Source organism: Vanellus vanellus, assembly GCF_965231255.1.
Source record: "Vanellus vanellus genome assembly, chromosome: 1".
NCBI lineage: Eukaryota > Metazoa > Chordata > Aves > Charadriiformes > Charadriidae > Vanellus > Vanellus vanellus.
This window is the reverse complement of record NC_138905.1, coordinates 44,780,220-44,797,813: the sequence shown is the minus strand read 5'-3', so window position 1 is coordinate 44,797,813 and position 17,594 is coordinate 44,780,220. Positions and strand designations below refer to the sequence as shown.

Here is a 17,594-nt window from a genome sequence, read left to right as displayed (position 1 = left end):
AAGCCTGAATAAAGAATGCACTGAACTGCAGTACTGAAAACTACCACAAAGCTAGAAAAAAGCCAACAGGAGTGACAGAAAGACAGCAATTTTACTATAAAAGCAGAAGTCTGTGAAACAGGTAAGTGGAAGAAATAGACCGCAAGGACAAATCACATGCGGTAAAAGTTTGCTAGAAAAATAACACCATTTTTTTAGGGAAAGAATGTAGCATCATCAATGACAGAAAGTAAGCAAGAAAATGTATGAAAGTAAGCTATTTAAATCTTATTAATTAAGAAATTGGTTGGATTAAATTCATCAATATTGAGATTAGCTAAAATGAAGTGTTTACATGAAAAGAGTTTACATAAAAGTTAAATGACTTGGTCTGCAAAGATTTTTCTTTTTTTCCTTTGAAATTACTGAGGTTTTAAAATGTTAGAAGCAAATATTGATGTCTTCTCTGTGAATGTCATTTTTCCATACAGGGACTTTACTTCGCAGTGTGTAATGTAACTCCTAATTCCTTGGAAAAGATGACGTTATCATTTCATGAGATATTACTGCCCTAACTGTCTTAATTGCTGCATTAAATCTTATTGGTTGTTTTCTGACCGATGGATATGGCTGTTGAACTAGTTATAAAGGGCTTTTTCATACACCTACTGTCACCTTAAACAAAAAGGCCTGACAGATGATACTGATGTTGAAAACAAAGTTTGAAGTTTCATAATTGGCTGAAAGGTGATACTTGATTTTTCTCCCATAAGAGCACAAAAGCTCCTTATTAAAAACATAGTAAAAGGCAAGGATGACTTCTTTGTTTGGTACAGTGCAATACAGCGACCAATTAAAGAGCTGTTCAAACAGATCACATTTAGGGAGGCTAACAGCCAAGTCAAACAGTGAGGGCTGGTAACGTGGATGGGAACCGCACATTATCATGCCACTGGGGACATGGGATTCAGATTGTAGTTCTTGGGCTCAGTTCTATGTCTGGGAAGAACTAGTATGCCAACAAATTTATTGTAGTTATCATTTCCTTTATTGCACTGCTACAACACCTTTGTTTAGAGTATAAAAGATAGCAGAGACAAAGCCGTTCACTTCCCACAGGAAAAAGATTAGTGAAAGGGAAGGGACAAAGTTATTACAGTGTTGTATATACAATATTACAACTACTTCAGCTGTTTCAGTTTCAGGTGTTTGGTGAGCCTTTTACGTGTTATCCATAAAAATCAGCCTCGTAACAGCACTGAGAACTACCATTAAGAGATTGGATTGTGTACTAGCAACAACTAGCAATCTATAATGTTCTGTAATACCTTACAGGTGGAGAACGTGAAGCACACAGCACATACTCCTCCGTGGCAGGGCAGTTGGACTAGATGATCTTTAAAGATCTCTTCCAACCCAAACCATTATACGATTCTCTGATTTAAGTTCAAAAATACATGTTGGTTTGTAGAACAGGTAGTGTGGTTTGGGTGACAAGACTGCTCTGGGCAGCTGTGCCTGCCAAGGTGTTAAGTAAGGCATTTAAACTTTTGCAACTACATATACTATCCCAAATTTCATCTGGCTTGTTTATTTGGACAACAGGCTATAAGAGGCAGGGCTCTCGCATACCTCCTGAACAAAGAGTAGCTCAAGGGAGACTGTATTACTCTGATACCAATATTAAAAAATGTCACTGCACATGGCCATAATGTAGAGGAGGATGATTATGAAGAGACAACCACGGAACCCTCTGCTCTAGGAACAACAAAGCCTATTTCAAAAAAAGCAGCCTCATCATGCTATCATGTCTGCACATATAATGTAGTTTAACCACATCAGTATGTGGTACATCTATGTACATGTACATGGTACAACTGTGGTGTAACTGTGTACATGCAAATAAAAGCATATGTGAAATTGGAGAACAGATGACGCTTTGGATTATCACTCAGGCTGCCACTAGGAAGGTGCCAATTAAATCTGTTTCATATATTTTTCTCACATAAAATTCCATTCCTGCATATCGGTAGCTAATTTAGTGCTTATCTTCATGGTAGCATAGTTACAGTTATTTTTTCTGTTCCCTGATTCGCATATTTCATTGTTGAATTTCATCCTCCATTTTATCATGCGATGCTTTCTGCCGTAAGTTCTTCTGAACCTTTTGGCAGTCCATCTTTGTTTCAGCTGTTCTTCAGCTAATTCTTTACCATCAGCATACTTCACCTCGATCCTCATATCAGCTTTTCAAAATTGTTTCTGAAGATGCTAAATGCAGGTCTCAGTATGGATCCCTGTGAGATGTCACCGAGATTTCTCCATTTTAAACAAAGGCCATTTATTCCTATCTTTTAACTTCTAACTTTTAGTTCATGTCTCAAAGAATCTTAACCACCATCCTATGAGAGACTAGTCTCTAAAAAATATTCGTTGAAATTTGTCTCCAAAAGGTCTTTAAGCTAAAATACACACATATTGACCTGATCATCCTCATCCATATGTTTATTGTCTTCACTGAATAACTCAGAAGATTCATCATGCATGAATTTCTTTTACAAAAAAAGTTCAACTCTTCCCCAGTCATAATTTCTCCTTATTATTAAATTTCTATTAATTTCCTTCTTATGTAAATCAGACATATTGGTCTTTTCCTGCCAAATTCAACCACGGAGTCCTTTCAAAATATTTGGTTATACTGCCATCTTCCATTCCTGATTCCAGGATTGCACATCACGTGGTTCATCAGTTCTGTGTTTTAGTTCTCTCAAAGGTCTTGGGCACTTGCCATCCTTTGTTTCTTTTTTTTTTCCCCTAAAACTTCTCCAAACATTTCACAGTCAAAAATGAGCCCACAGATACATCATCTGTTCCAGACATAATTATGCAGTGCTTAATTTGTAATAAACAGTCCTTCAATATAGATCATGAAAGTTTTCCATATACTAAAGAGGAAAGAAAAATTATGAACAAATTAGGCCATACTTTCTCACATTAGCTAACTTTGGGGAAAAAAACAGTTTGAAAATCTGAAAAAAGTCTGAAAAGCAGATCTACATAGGCAGCATTTTCGTCATTTGTGTCATCATGTTCACCTGAAGAAAGGCCTATTGGCAGTGTGCCACATGCCTTAATTATGTGGCTGCCAACTTTATTCTTGGACTCCAAATGTTCCCTATGGTTTGTTTCCAGGTAGGTACTTTGTTATGCAGCAGAGTGGCAGGTGACATTTGATTGTAAAAGCAAAACATTCCAGTAACATGCTAAAGGTTGAAAAAGCAGCATACATTTGTCTTACACACCTCTCTGCCTGGACAGCATTAGAATTAAGAAATGATAACCCACCTTTCCACCTCATCATACAGGCAAGATGATTTTACAGGTAAAGTAACCCCTATATGTTGCATATTAAAGGAGGAAGGTTTGTTCAAAGATTTATATACCTCTAAGAGTAAGAGCTCTTTTATGAGACAATATGATACATGCCAGAAGTTTGCTATGAGGTATTCTTATTATCTTTACCAAAACTCTCTCTTTATATTTTTGAACAAAGAAAAAAATCTGGAACCAATCTTTTATTTCACAGCTGTGAATACTCTCCTAAAGTGTTCATGAAATAAACTATTTGCAGTAGTCTGTGTTGAGAAACCATGCTTTTTCTTAAGGTTAGACAGTCAGGGTTGACAGAAAATGAATATCCTTCTAAACACATTACTGTAACTCAGAAGGCAGACTCTTAGCCTTAATAATAGCAACAATGATAATAAACAATGGTGTTGTTAGTAATAGAATATATTTCTAAATGTCAGTAATGGTATTTTTAAACAAAAAAGGCTAGCAATGTTCTGTAAATGTGTGCTATGAGGAACATTAGCATGTAGCTGCCAGACAATTTCAATGAAGGATTTCATCGTTGAATTATGAAATCATTGTGTTTGATATTAGTATACACATACACTACAGATTTGATGCAGATCACATTCAAGAGGGATTCCAAGCAGCCTCAGCAGTTGTCATTAACCCTCTGCCAAGCAGGGTTTATAGGTAATTATTAAATAAGTCTATAGATTATACCTAGTTCTAGGACAGTTTCTATGGTGTTTTTCTTTGCTCATGGTTAAGGTAGCACAGAAAACATTGCTTTCTATTTTTCTGTAGCCCATATAGATATGTAAGGACACACCCATGCATCATTTTCAAATGGCTGAGCACGAAATGTAATTTACAGATTCTTCCTTTCAGGCACATCTGTCTGCACCTGTTTTCTTAACGTTTGTTTCTATAGAACATCTCCCGATGTTCAAAATACTTGCCCTCACATGGAAACCTTCACTTGGACACATCAAAATGTATGAATAAACCTCCTACCTTTAGCAGGTAAGCTTGGCAGTCACTGACATAATCATACTCCAATCCGTCAAAGGTATAATAATGTCGATCTCCATAAATAGTGCATACAGCAGGACAGGGGTAACTAGTGCAATTGAATATTCCTCTCCGACAAACACTGTAAGGAAAATTAACAATCAGTATCTTCTCATAGCAGGGTCATTTTCTCTTTATTTTTGAGAAGAAACTTTCTTGGGTTCTTTATTTCAAGTTATACAGAAATTCATGAAAGGAAGAAAATTCTCAGACCTTGAAACGCAGAGCTATTCTGTGGATTGCTTCTAAAATCATTGGTGGTGCCAAGGCAGAAAAGTGTTGAGAATTTTGCCATCAGCACATATGTACAATAAAAATGCATAAGAAATGAATGCAAAATCGTAAAATATTTATGGCTTATGCAAATATTTCCATCATTGCCTGCAGTATAGATAAGACACCATGCCACAACACACTCATTCATAAAACATCAATATTATATTTTTTTCTTAAGAAATTTTGATAAAAATATGCACATATTCAATACAGAAGACATCCAGTTATGACCTGTAAGATTTCAGGGTATCAGAAAAGTATGGAATGAGTTTAAGAAATAAATGCTGATATTTTGCAGGATTACTTTTCCTATCAGCTACATTCACTGACTTACATGAATTTATATGAAGTACTGACAGCCTCTAGTTCTGCTTGTGTAAGTATATAAGCTCAGTTGATTTGCCAATGAAGTTTTTAACAGATTAAAAGCTGCCATGTCAAACTTTTTCTTTATTATTAAATAGATACTTAACTGAAGACAGATATTTTGGATATATATTTATTATAACGGATAAAAAACTGTTTTGCATCAATATAAGTCAGGTAAGGCCTCTTAAAAAAGGTGCTGGACTTTAGCTCATTTTCCAATTCTAATGCTTTTTTATTTCCTTTTTCTTTTTTTATTGACAGTATTCTTTCTATGCAGTTGCTCATGCTGACTGGTAACTCACGCTGCAATTGTCCAGTTCCCAAAGGAGCAGACTATTTACCGCTGTCATACATTTAATTTCTTTTTTTTTCTCCTTGGTTGTCTTTCATGATATTCTGTTCTCCAAAATGCTAAATGTCTTTTCTTTCACAGATTAACTGATATGTGTGGAGTCAAGCGTTTGTTCTTTACCATTTTTTAACTTGGATATCTTCTGCTTCCTTTTCAGATCCAAAGAAGCACTCGCCCCAAAGTCTGCCTACACCTCCAAGTCTATTACTGAGCTTAATGAAAGATATATCCTGTAACTGTGTATAAACAAGCATATACGTTTCAAAAGCATATACGTTTTTGATTTTCAATGTACTCAACACATTTTCTGTATCATTTTCACGTTGTGGCTAGACCCAGATGATTTGGAAGTAAGCAAAATGCATGTCACTCACCAGGTGTAACATGGTGTAGCTATCACTTCTCCTGACAGAAATTCCCTGTCTTTCCAGGTGCATGGGCAACTGTCAGGGATATAACATTTCCCTCTATGCTCAGCCATCCTTCAAAATAAAAGAATTATTAAGATGAAAGCATAAATTCACAAGTAGATCAACATAAATGAATGTGTAGTGCATTGTCTAAACCCTGCCAAGGGCAACCGGTCAGCCAGCCAAGGACAACAGTTTCAGCAGCAAAAGCTGCCCAAATCAAATGATCTCCACTGTGCACAGCTGAAGGCCTCACAAAGCTCACAGCTGCGGCTCTCCTTCTATCTCGAAAGGGGTATATTGGTGTGAGGCAGCGGCTCCTATGCAAGAGTGCAGGTAGTGTAGGTACTCCTCCCTGCAAACTGCAGAGCATGTGTGTGTTACACACACCGGTGAGGCTGCAGCCGGGCTGCCCTTCCCTCCCAGCTGCTCCCTCATCCTCCTGTCTCAGGGGAGCAGCTGGACTGGTGTGCCTCCTGCTCCCCACAAAGCAGCAACCGCCCTGTTCTGAGCACAGGATAGCGAGCTGGGCTGTGGCAGCTGTTGCAGAGTTAGCAGGACAAAAGAAATAGTTTACAAAGAGCAGTGGTGGAGGTTACCTGCCTACACCAGGGAAGTGGAAACAGCTCACAAGGTTAAGACAAAACAGCAGCATTTAATGCAAAAAGCTGCAAGTCTGATTATATCATGAATAAGTGACCCAGAGATGTGGTTAACCACTTTTTGCTATCTCATTTCCATCTGCTTAGCAATATTAACTTTTTTTAAAAAAAAAAATGTTACTGACACTCCCAATGCTGCTCTTTAGGGGAGCAATTCCTGCAGTTGTCATTGCAACACACGGTTGCGAGCAGAGAGATGTGTTTTCAAATTATGATCTTGAGATTGCTTCACTTGAAGTTAAAAGGAATACACAGATTAGAGTTTTCTTCTCCCCGTAATTACTGGTTCATTAAAATTAATTGGTTTTAAATAAGAGTCAAGTGTTCAGAAAAATGATTAAAGATAGGAAAGCACTAGAATGGATGGCTTGGGAAGGTCATTTAGAGTCTCTGTCAGTGGAAGTTAATTATCTTCCAAGAATAACAGGTATAGCTGATGCTGCCTAAGGGCAGGATAATAACTTAGGCAGCCTCATGAGATCTTTGCCGATACAGCTCTTCTGTACTTCTGTAATTCAGCTTAACCTCTTGTATCTCCAGCTCAGTGTTAGGGTGACTTTCAGTGTGTCTTTGGGTCGTGAATTTACTGTCATTCTCAGCTCATCTCCTCATGACATTTTGAGCTATTCTATTCAAATTTTATATCACACTGGAGACTTTCAGTGTTTCTTATTCTTTGTCACCTCTTCAACTATTGACTAAAAGAACTACAAGTTGTTGTCCAAGAATTTTAACACTAGAAAATGTAAAACATTTTTACTTTAAGAGGACCGCTTTTTGCACACCTGTCCACCCTGTCATGGGTTTCCAAAGGAAAGGGCTTCAATACCAAGCACAAACTGTTTTATTTGTGAGCACCATAAAGACCAAGGATGCTAGAATGTAGTACCAGTCTCCAGGAGAATTCAGGATTCCCCCCTAAAATGTTAGGTCATTGAGTCGTTGGTATGAGCTTAACATTCTCTTGTATAAAAAAAGAGAACTTCTGAACCCAATTTTTAAGGTAACCCTGCTGCCCCTTGCTAGCTCAAAGCCATACTCGCTTCTTGGAGCCATGAGCTTGAAAAGTGTAGTGGCTCCGGAAATACAATTTAACACTGCCGATGGTACTAACTGCACTAAATGTTAGACCCTTCTCCATCTAATGGCAAAATGGATGTTATTCTCTTACTTAAGAAAATAATTAATAAGTATCATCACAGTTTTACTGCACTATGTGAGAGAAACTTGGGGTTTGGCTTGTCTGTACCCCTTTCATAGTTTATAATTCATAAAAGAATCAACTTACTCAATTTGAAATGGTATAATGCTACTTGAATGTGAGTAGGGCCTTAGCTCTGTTTTTTAACTTATATTTTAATAATTTCAAATTTTCACATGAACTTTCATGACAATGCTGATAGTTTAAGTTCGTGCAAATATTATGGTGACGTTTCAGTAAAAATTTGCTAGTTTTTATATGATGTCTTGTACAGATTCATGCATTTTTTTGTTAAAAATAATTGCTTATTTCTAGAACATTAATGGTCTTGAAAGCTAACTCCTCAGTTGAGGCAGAAGTTGTAGAGGACTAGAGAATACCAAGCAAGAACAACTAGTGAAATCTTAAATAGTTACACCTGAAATCTCTCCTTCACCACTGCATAGTCATCTCTGAACATCACAAGTTGCTGGAAGCGGGATTCTGGCAGTCTTATTACACCCTGATCTGTGTACAACCGATATATTGTCAGGGCGACCATTGGCTACACATACATTGAAATAAAATCAATTGTTGAGAAAAAAACAGGGGGCAGTCCACCTGAGGTCAAATTGCAGCAATTTGCACAGCATATTTGACTTTTCAAATCTGTAAGTGCACACAGCAGGTATCAGAGGAGGGAATGAAAACAGATGGAGGGAGTTGGTAGCTGATCCTGACAGAAACTTCACAACAAATGCTTTTAGGTTTTGTACTTTGATTTGACCCCTGCAAAGCTCAGCAGACTGTTTCTGGGCACCAAATCCAAATACATGAGCTGAGAGAACGAAAACTTTGTCGGAGTTCAGAAGGGCAGAGAGAAAGAAGGGGGCAAGGGCAGGATCCGGCCTGCACGTCCCACCTCCCTGCCCCACGTTGGGCACCAATACTTTAAGCCTGAGTAGAAGTCTAGGTGAGATAATTACTTGGGCAGTAAGCAGGAACACAGATGGTTTACATTACAATTTTTTGTCATGTTTGCTTCTACACTCTAATAAACTATACTGTGTGGTGGGAGTCATCTCCTGTCCAGATAGTCCCAAATACCGGTCAATCAGACCGGTAGCAAGCTGGGATATCTCATGGGATACTGGAATCATGGTCTCAGGATGGAGAAACTGGGGTACTCCAACTGAGGAAGCATTGAAGCATTAAAGCATGGAGCCTCACACCAGCAGGAAGGAGAAAAGGACTCTCAGAGATGAAAGAAAGAGTTGGCTTTTTAACTGTGACTGTATATCTGCAAAAATCTACAGAACAACTGTTTCAAAATTAGAGGTGTGATACCACTGGAATTTAAAAAGAAACAAAAATGCAGATTTAAACTGTGAAAAATATGTCTATAGCTTGTGCTCCAGGTTGTTCTGCCAAAGCTTACCCAGGGGGGCAAATGCAGCCACTTGCACAGGGTGGTGAGGGGACACAGGAGAAGTTCATGGCAAGGTTTGCACAGGAGATCCCACAATTCACACCCGCTGCTGGCAATCCAGGCACAGGAGATCTGCAGTCATAGTAGATTTTTCCTTCAGGGCACATGTGAACTTCAAATGCAAAATGCAGGTTAAATGAGATCAACTGCTCTTTTACAGTGAAGGTTTTCTATTCGTTTTCATTACAAACTATTTATCTTAGTGTACAATTAGCATACATTGTAGTAGACAAAAGAATATAATCTGAATAAAAGTCTATAGCTTCATTTGTATTACAGAGATGTAAAATTTGTGTATGTTTTAACGTTAAAAAAAAAAAAAAAAACAAAAGCACCTGGATCTATGCACCCTGGATCTGATACACAGCCATTCTTAAAAATGAAGTCATTATGCCGTAGGTAGACAGAATCTTTAAAAGTGGCATAATTTTCAGGCTACTGAAATCCCTTCTAAATCTATTAGAAATTCATTAAAAATTTACTTTCTAGAAATCAAGGCTTCCTAAGGTTTCCTAGACATGGATAGTGAGCCTAATTTTAGGTATTCACAAGAGAACATATTGACCTACACCTCACATGTACTTAGGATTTTTTTATTTCCCAAATGACTTAGTAGTACAATTTGTGCTATAGAAAAAGGAAAAAGAAAAAAACAAGGCAACTTGTGCTCCTAACGTCCTATTTTAGATATGTCATGCTGTTCAGTATCTCATAATGAAAAAACGCATGCGGAGAAAACCAAATGACTATTCAATGTCAAAAACTTTCTCTGTGCAACTGTAATATGAGACAAGACTGTAAATCACCTGTATTTTCTGTAGTGGCTTCAATACATTTCACTGTTCCATTCAAACATTGACTGGAAAAGAAAAGCAAACCCATCTTTATTCAAGGGTCAAATGCTTTGTAGCCACCGTGTTAAAAAAGGTAATACAACTTCACCCAATCATTTAACATCTTCCTTAAAAACTTAACCTCTTCCTTAAAAACTTAACCTCTTCCTCATAAAAATTGTGAAAAAAAAAAAAAAAAACAGAGCATTGGAGAGGTGTAGCAATGGCAGAAAAATGAAGCCCCTACTCTCACCTCTTCAGCTACATAATTACCGAGCTTCAGTTATAACAACTATAATATATAAGAACTTATCAAGAGCCAACCTTGATGTTCAAGTCACAGGCATGATTTTAAATCAGCATGTTGAAACCATTTCTTGTAAAAAAAACCTGGGAGGTTCCCCATTTGTTTCAGTGAGGTCAGGATTCCATCATGAATTAACAATACAAAATGACACAATATAGCTCCCTGCAAGCCTCTGTTTGACAGACTTTCCAAAATAGAATCCCATTGTTTATTCTTTGGAAACCAGCATCACATTGCTATCTAATGCCCCCAGGTCTAAGAACAGGACTAGAGCCTCCATGTCCATGTTTTTAGGTACTCTTTAGTCCCTGGCCTACAGCATTTTCTGGGTATCCTGTTGTTAAAACAAGCAGGTAGATAATCCAATTTATATTAGTCTCCCTTTTACTAAGCATGTAACAAAAATAAAATCTTGATACAATAGACCTTCATTCTCAGAGTTCTTAAGTGGCATCCAAACTGTGACACATGAAAGATAAAACTCTTGGCGTCCAAACCTACCAGGAGCCTGTTGGTGTAGGGAGGATTTCTCCAGGCTGGAGAGCTTTGCCCTTGTAATGACAGTGACAGGCGGATCTGTTAAAAGAATATTTATGCATGTAGACAAAAAAGCAAAATGAAATGGGATTTAAGGGCAACCCATTTATCAAGCTATTATGAGAAACAGGCCTTATAGTTCATTAAATCAATCTTTTTATTTATATTTACAATATACTTCTAAAGGCAAAAATCAAAAGATGACACTCAGGCTGTATTGAAATCAATGGCAAAACTCCCACTGTCTTTGACAAAGCCAGGATTTTCCTCAGTCTCTGTATTATTTATTTGCTGTTTCTGTGCATTAGTCTTATAGAAAGGAACTTTTGTTCCCAGTTATGGGAAGAGTATGGCAACATGTAGTTCCTATTCAAAGTACTGTCAAAATCATGGGACAGAGGAATTATCATAGCAAAATCTATTAAATCTGTCTGTGATAAGGGCCAGATGAGACAGAAGTAGCAACAGAATTCCCTAGTAACCATGCAAAAATACAGGAATACCAAGTTACCTCACACTCTTTGGTTGTCTGAAACAGTCTTTATCCCTACGGTATGAACTTCAGTCATCTTTCAACAATATATGTTGCAATGAACAACAATAACTGTATAATCTTGAAATTTTGAAAATATTCATTCCAGTTTTTAATTCTGTACCTGAACTCAGTAACTCCCCATGGTGGTAAACTGTAAAATTTTGGTACACAATGTACAAAAACTATTTCCTTTCATTGACCATTTCCTTCCATTTAACTGAAGGCTTTTGTATTGTGAGACAGAGAAAGGGCACTCCTGGCCACTCTCTCCATACTATCCATGACTCAACAGATTGCTACTACGTACATTTGTACTCATTTTTTGTTGAGTGTTAAAAACAAGGTTTTAATGTGAAAATGTTTTCCCAGGAATTAAAAACGTTTCATCACCCTTCTCTAAAGCGGTGTGACATATCTTCTCTGAAGTGCAGTAGATGGGTGTACACGCAGAAGCAGACGAGGGCCCAGTATTGATTAGTACAAAAGAATCTGAAACCTTCAGATATTGCTTGCTATCCTGTTTAGGCAGTCTACATCTCGAGGGAAACAGCAACAAAACCTATTTTAAATCTTGCTGGAAAGAGGAAAATGTGCCACGCATATATTCTATTTTCTTATGACTTACATTGATACACAAAAGCTGACCGACTCTTCAAAATATTTCCCTTCAGGACAATTACATCCTTCCGCACAGTCATCACCACAGATATTTGCCATAGAAAGTGAAGCACAGGAGTGTTTACAAAAAGAAGAGCACTGATGATAAAGCATACCACTGTGACACATCACAGCTGGAGGAGAGAGAGGGAGAGAAAAGGGAGAACAACATACTCTTAAAATGTGAAAAACGGGAAACAGCAGTATATCATGGGAGTGCAAAACAGCAAAGCAAAATGATCTCTTGCTGCACTAGGGTGAGTTAAAATGCATGAGAAAAATATGCTTTCTTTACTGATTTCTTAAGTTAGAAATTATCAGATTTAGGTGGGTTTATGTTAGACAATTCCTTGGCTGGAATTGTCTATTTTGTAAGCAGTAGGCATATGTTAAGTGGGGGAGGCGTGGTGGTGGTGAGTGTGTCTGTCTAATAATTCAGCCTTCCAAGTGAAGAAGGATGGTCCAGTTAAGGTTGAGACATTACTCTGTGGTTTAGAAATGCCTTATTTTAAATCATTGCTGTAACCTACTTGGCAAATCACTGCCTGCCCTGCCCTTCCCTGCCCTGTTCCCCCTGGGGAGCCCCTGACATGCTGCCTTGCCTGCTCTTAGGGAGCAGCCCTGCTCCTGCCACTCCCTGACTACTTTAGCCAATAGGGGCTTCCATATGACTTAGGAGCTCAAAGTCAGAAATTTAAATTCTCTCTGTAGCCAACGGAATGGGACAGGCACGCCCTGTGAGGCAGCTCAGGGTCCCCAGCTCAGATACCTAACGTAAAGCCCATAGCATTCTCCTCTGAGGATGTCATTAGCCCACGGTACAATTCTAGTTTCCAGCAAAAAAGGTCAATACCTGTATTTTGTGGAACGAATTATATTTGTAGAATTTTACACATTTCTAAAAGATACTTCATTCTGCAAACGTTACTCACCACAGTAAGAAATATGAGATCTGAAGTCAACGGCAACCCCGTGCTTGCCACAGACATAAGCATAGTGTGCCAGAGCATTACACAAGCAGCTGCTTCCACATTTGCACGCGTCGAAGCGGCATAGCTGGTAGTATAATCCTGGGCTGATGTAGGCATGGCAGGGAGCAAAAACGTCTTGATTGATGATATCACACTGAGATGCATACCCAGCTAAGCGAAGGTGACATTGTTTTAGCCAGATCCATTTTAATATGAGCCAAATGGATAGTGCAGAATATTAAAACCAAACATAGCCAGTTGCGCAACAAAGACTTGTATATAATGTCTTTCTGCAAAGTTCTATAGTTTAAAACTGACCTTGTAAGCAACTCCCTCAACAATAAACTCCACATAAGAGAAAAGTAACTATATAAAAACAGTTATGCCTTCCTCTAGTAGTGCAGGAAACTTAAACAGCAAAATAATATATTTCAAAAGAGTTAGAAGAGTCCTCCAAAGCTTGGAATATGTTTTTTCCTACTTGATGTTTCATTTACCTTTGAAATTAGCAATGGCCATATACTTCCTGGCTTGTGGACTCAGGAAGCTGGAGCTCAGGGGCATGCAAGTCCCAAGTTGGCCATATACCTTCCAGTGCCAACAGACCCTCCTCCTACCACTGAAGCATACTACCATAAGAACTGGTGGAATATCTCAGGAACACCATAGTGTGGATCATATTTAAGCCAATTTTACTGCTAAAGGAGTGTCCCTACCCTTCATCTTCCCTGTTCACTCCCACATACACACACTGAAACAAGAATTCCTGGAGTCTCTCAGTAAATTAGATTCAAGGGCTGAACTTGACTTGGTTGAAAAGTAACCTGATAAAATAAGTAAACAAACAAACTATCATTTCTTTCTCAGTTTCATCAGATTAAAATCATCACAGGCCTGGAAAAATGCTTGTGCTGGCTTAGCACAGGTGGTAGCACGGGGCAGGACCACTTACTCAGGGACTGCTTTTTCCAGTGATGATTACAAGATCACAGGAAAATTCAGGCTAGAAGGGACATCAGAAGGTCATGTAATCCACCCTCCTGCTCTAAGCAGCTTACATTTATGTCAAACTCCACCTTTACTGAGGAAGCACAGAACTGAAGGTGTGGCAGGAAGCATCTTGGAGAGAGCTAATCTGGCTGAGATGTACTGCTTTAGAAGACAGCCAAAACTGGAGGCATAAAAAGTCTTAGAATGTCCCAGATTCTTAAAGGTTTATGGTTATTTTGAGCTTGCTCCCACAGGATATAAATATGGCCAAATCCCACATCCCTAGTCAGGAGTCAGGCCTTATGTCTGAAACATTAAAAACATTAGACTAAATTCTGTCAGAATTGGCAAGTACCGTCTGCTCATTGTCTTCATTAATTGAAAAGAACAGCAGCGTGGAAAGGAGGAGACAGTGAAAGTTCAACGCAAAACATACGCACATCAACCAGCCAAAACTAAATCTTTACTCAGGAATTTGAACAAATCCACAGATCTGATTGTTTGCATCATTCTGTGTCAGAGAGCATATATGGAGGGTAAGAAAACTTTTTATTGCAACTTAGACAAACATAGAGAAGCTAGAGACACGACTTTTGATCTGAACACTGTCTCGGCAAGACACTGTCTCCTGTACTTTCTTTGTCAATCTACAAACACGCATCACATCATTCCTTTTAACTGGAACAATTTACAGGACTACAGACGGTGTAGCCTAGCACTTTGCATGTTTATTATACAGCAGAATTTAGGACTCATGGCCAGTAGACCCAGCATTAAATGTATTACATTTATGCTTATATTTATGAAGGGCTTACTCCATGTTACATGCTAAATGTGTGGAAAGAATGTTCTTTGCCAAAAAAAAAAAGAAAAAGGAAAGAAAGAGTGTGTATCTAAAACTGAAGTTAAAATATATATACATATTCATTAATGAATAGGAAGTAACAGTGCAACTCATTCACAGAGAAAACAAGTATTCCATAAAAATAAGATACAGCTAATTCCAGACACCTACATGAAAACATACCATTTTGCTGATTAACGTTGCAGGGATCAACCACAGGAATATTGATAGGCACAGAACAAGCTGAGGAAACTTTCCATGCATTGGCATGAAGTTGTGGGGTCCCTTCTATCATTCCTGCTGGAGAACTGAAAAGAAAAAGATCAATACTGCAAGCGTCCTGATGACTTTATGGACTACACGGGTGAAGATGCAAGAACATCAAAAAGGTTTAGATGCATAGTCACATTGAACATTCCACGTGTCAAAAGAATTTCCATCTGTGAGGTATAAAAGAAGAGAGGGCATTTGAAGCTTTTTCCTCAATATTTTACTTATGCAAAAATATTCTTACTTTCAAAGTCTGTTCTCACTTGTGCTTAATTCAAGTACTCTGAAATCAGTTGAAGAAGACATTAATGACAGCAGAATTTGGCTTTTTTTGAGTATATGCATTCCGTGAAATATCAAAAATTTAACCTGTTATTTAATTTCAGTATTCTAGATGGGTGTTGTTTGCGTTTTGATACTGTTTTTCACCATGTATTTCAAAAGCATTTATTATTGCTAGAAGAGTTTTTCAATATTATAGATTGGAGGAAATAAAGTCAAATAAAAAGGAAAGTGTGCTCTTCTAATTAAACTGTTCCTGTGGTTCAGAATTATTTTTTTTTCCATTTAAACATGATGTGGAAAAAAATCAAACAGAAGTAATTGTTAATCAGGTGAGTACGCTACTAGTATTATCATCTGCTCTTTTTGTCAGTGTTCGTGTCTTTGCTCTGATGGTAAGGGATCAGCAGGGAGGAAAAAAAGTGTGTTCAAGCAATATCACTAACCAATGACTTCTATAAATAATATGGTAATTTTCTAGAATGACTTAGCTACATTTATGAGTTTCATATTTTTAAAATTAACTAATATTTTAATTAAGAGATTTTGTATTGATTAGTTTAATAAAGTAGGAGCACATTAATGAAATTAATCAGATTATTTCATTAAACAAAACTTTTCATGTTGTTAAACACAGTCTAAATGTACAATGTACAACTTACAGAAAATCATCTCTTAAATTCCCATTGTATGTTCCACATAGTCCGAACGTTCTTCTCTTCCAACTGACATCAACTTGAACATAGATTCTCTCTCCGTCTTTACCAAAAAGTATCTTCAAACCAAAACTAGTTTTCAGTTGAACAAACAAAGACGATATATTCTGAATTTCAATAGCCCCTGCACATAGCAAAAGAAAAAGAAAAACAAAGTCACTGAAATGCAACTTTCAGGTTGTATCGGTATATGCCTTAAAGAAAATAGATTTTGAAAACTCAGAAATAAAATGAGAAACTATGCACAACCTCACCTGCATCCCATCCAACGACCTCACCCATTGTCCATGTGAACTTATGAGACTACAAATCTTTTTCATTAGCAGCACAAATCAGGAATTGCAACTACTGTCAACAGTTAGAAATTCTCTCACCTTTCTGTACCTGTGAGTTATCCAGAAACCCCTCTCACATTTCATTTTTTTGAGAGGAAAGCAATGCAACAGCATGCCTCTGGCAATGAGAAGACAAGACAAGAAACCACTTGTTTCTTAGCCCCCAGGGATATTATAAGATTAATTAACAGATGTCTGTAAAATGTATTGCAGTCTTCAGATTGAAGTTTCCCTCTTACTAGTATTGATATGACATCAGTATAGTTCTTTCCTTAGATTGTATGTGAACTAAGGCCCTATCAAATTCCCATTTTTCCTTCCCAGCAAATCCATTATGCAAGGAAATGGAAATTTCACAGTCACACCACTCATTTGCTACACATTGTTGGGCTACTTGCAGCTGCAGGCTTAAAGCAGATCTACCTTCACAAGCAGCCTCTACACATGCGCGCACACACACACACTTAGCTGCATAAACTGACAAGAGGCAGAAAAAATGCTGATGTGAGCTTAAAGATGTTCTTAGCTGAAAAGACTTAATAGATAACACGCAGTTATCAAGAATGTGACATCAAAATATTTGTCACAGATTATATTTGATGCAGACTATGCAAGGAGACAAGCAAGTGAATAGGGACTGATTCAAAAGACATAAAACGGAATTATCGATCAAATTATGAAGCAGAACTTTCAACATGACTGAAAGTATAACTGATCTATGAAACTTATTGTCATAGGAAGCTACAAATGCCCAAAGCAGAACTACAACTGGACAAATTCAGTGAAGAAAAAGCATAGCTGCAACCACCAGCACGCAACTCCCTAAGCTCTGTTTTCCCAGAGACTGGCTAAGTGAAGGGGAACTACCACTTTGCTTTTACCGAAAGAGACTAAAAATCCAATAAGAATTTACTACTAATCGCCATTAAATACAAAATTTAGCAATATAATTTCCACCTACAGTGCTTAGTTTTATAACATCCCTTTCAGCTTGATTTATCTTACTATCCTTTCAAAAAAGGTAAAGTAATCTGCCTGGAATCACAATGTAAGTCAGCGCTGAAAGCAACGTAGATCCTGTAGAGCACACAGTTTCTATTACATGCCATTTATTTCAAAAATCTTTAATCAAGCTAGACCTTAATTTCAGCATCAAGATGATTTCCATCCTTTCT

At 37.6% G+C, this 17,594-nt stretch overlaps 1 protein-coding gene across 1 annotated transcript in view; it reads right to left on the bottom strand.

Annotated features, from left to right (window-relative positions):
* The window catches only part of OTOGL (otogelin like), a gene marked incomplete at its 3' end in the record, with an annotated part of 97,062 nt that overhangs the window by 56,138 nt on the left and 23,330 nt on the right, over positions 1–17,594 (bottom strand). Inside the window, exons 17-25 of the mRNA XM_082482757.1 lie at positions 16,031–16,208; positions 15,000–15,124; positions 12,944–13,153; positions 11,980–12,145; positions 10,784–10,858; positions 9,949–10,001; positions 9,092–9,254; positions 5,776–5,883; positions 4,348–4,486 (exon numbers count right to left, since the gene is read on the bottom strand). Of these exons, the coding sequence (XP_082338883.1) occupies positions 4,348–4,486; positions 5,776–5,883; positions 9,092–9,254; positions 9,949–10,001; positions 10,784–10,858; positions 11,980–12,145; positions 12,944–13,153; positions 15,000–15,124; positions 16,031–16,208 (1,217 nt within the window). The remainder of the gene's footprint in view (positions 1–4,347; positions 4,487–5,775; positions 5,884–9,091; positions 9,255–9,948; positions 10,002–10,783; positions 10,859–11,979; positions 12,146–12,943; positions 13,154–14,999; positions 15,125–16,030; positions 16,209–17,594) is intronic.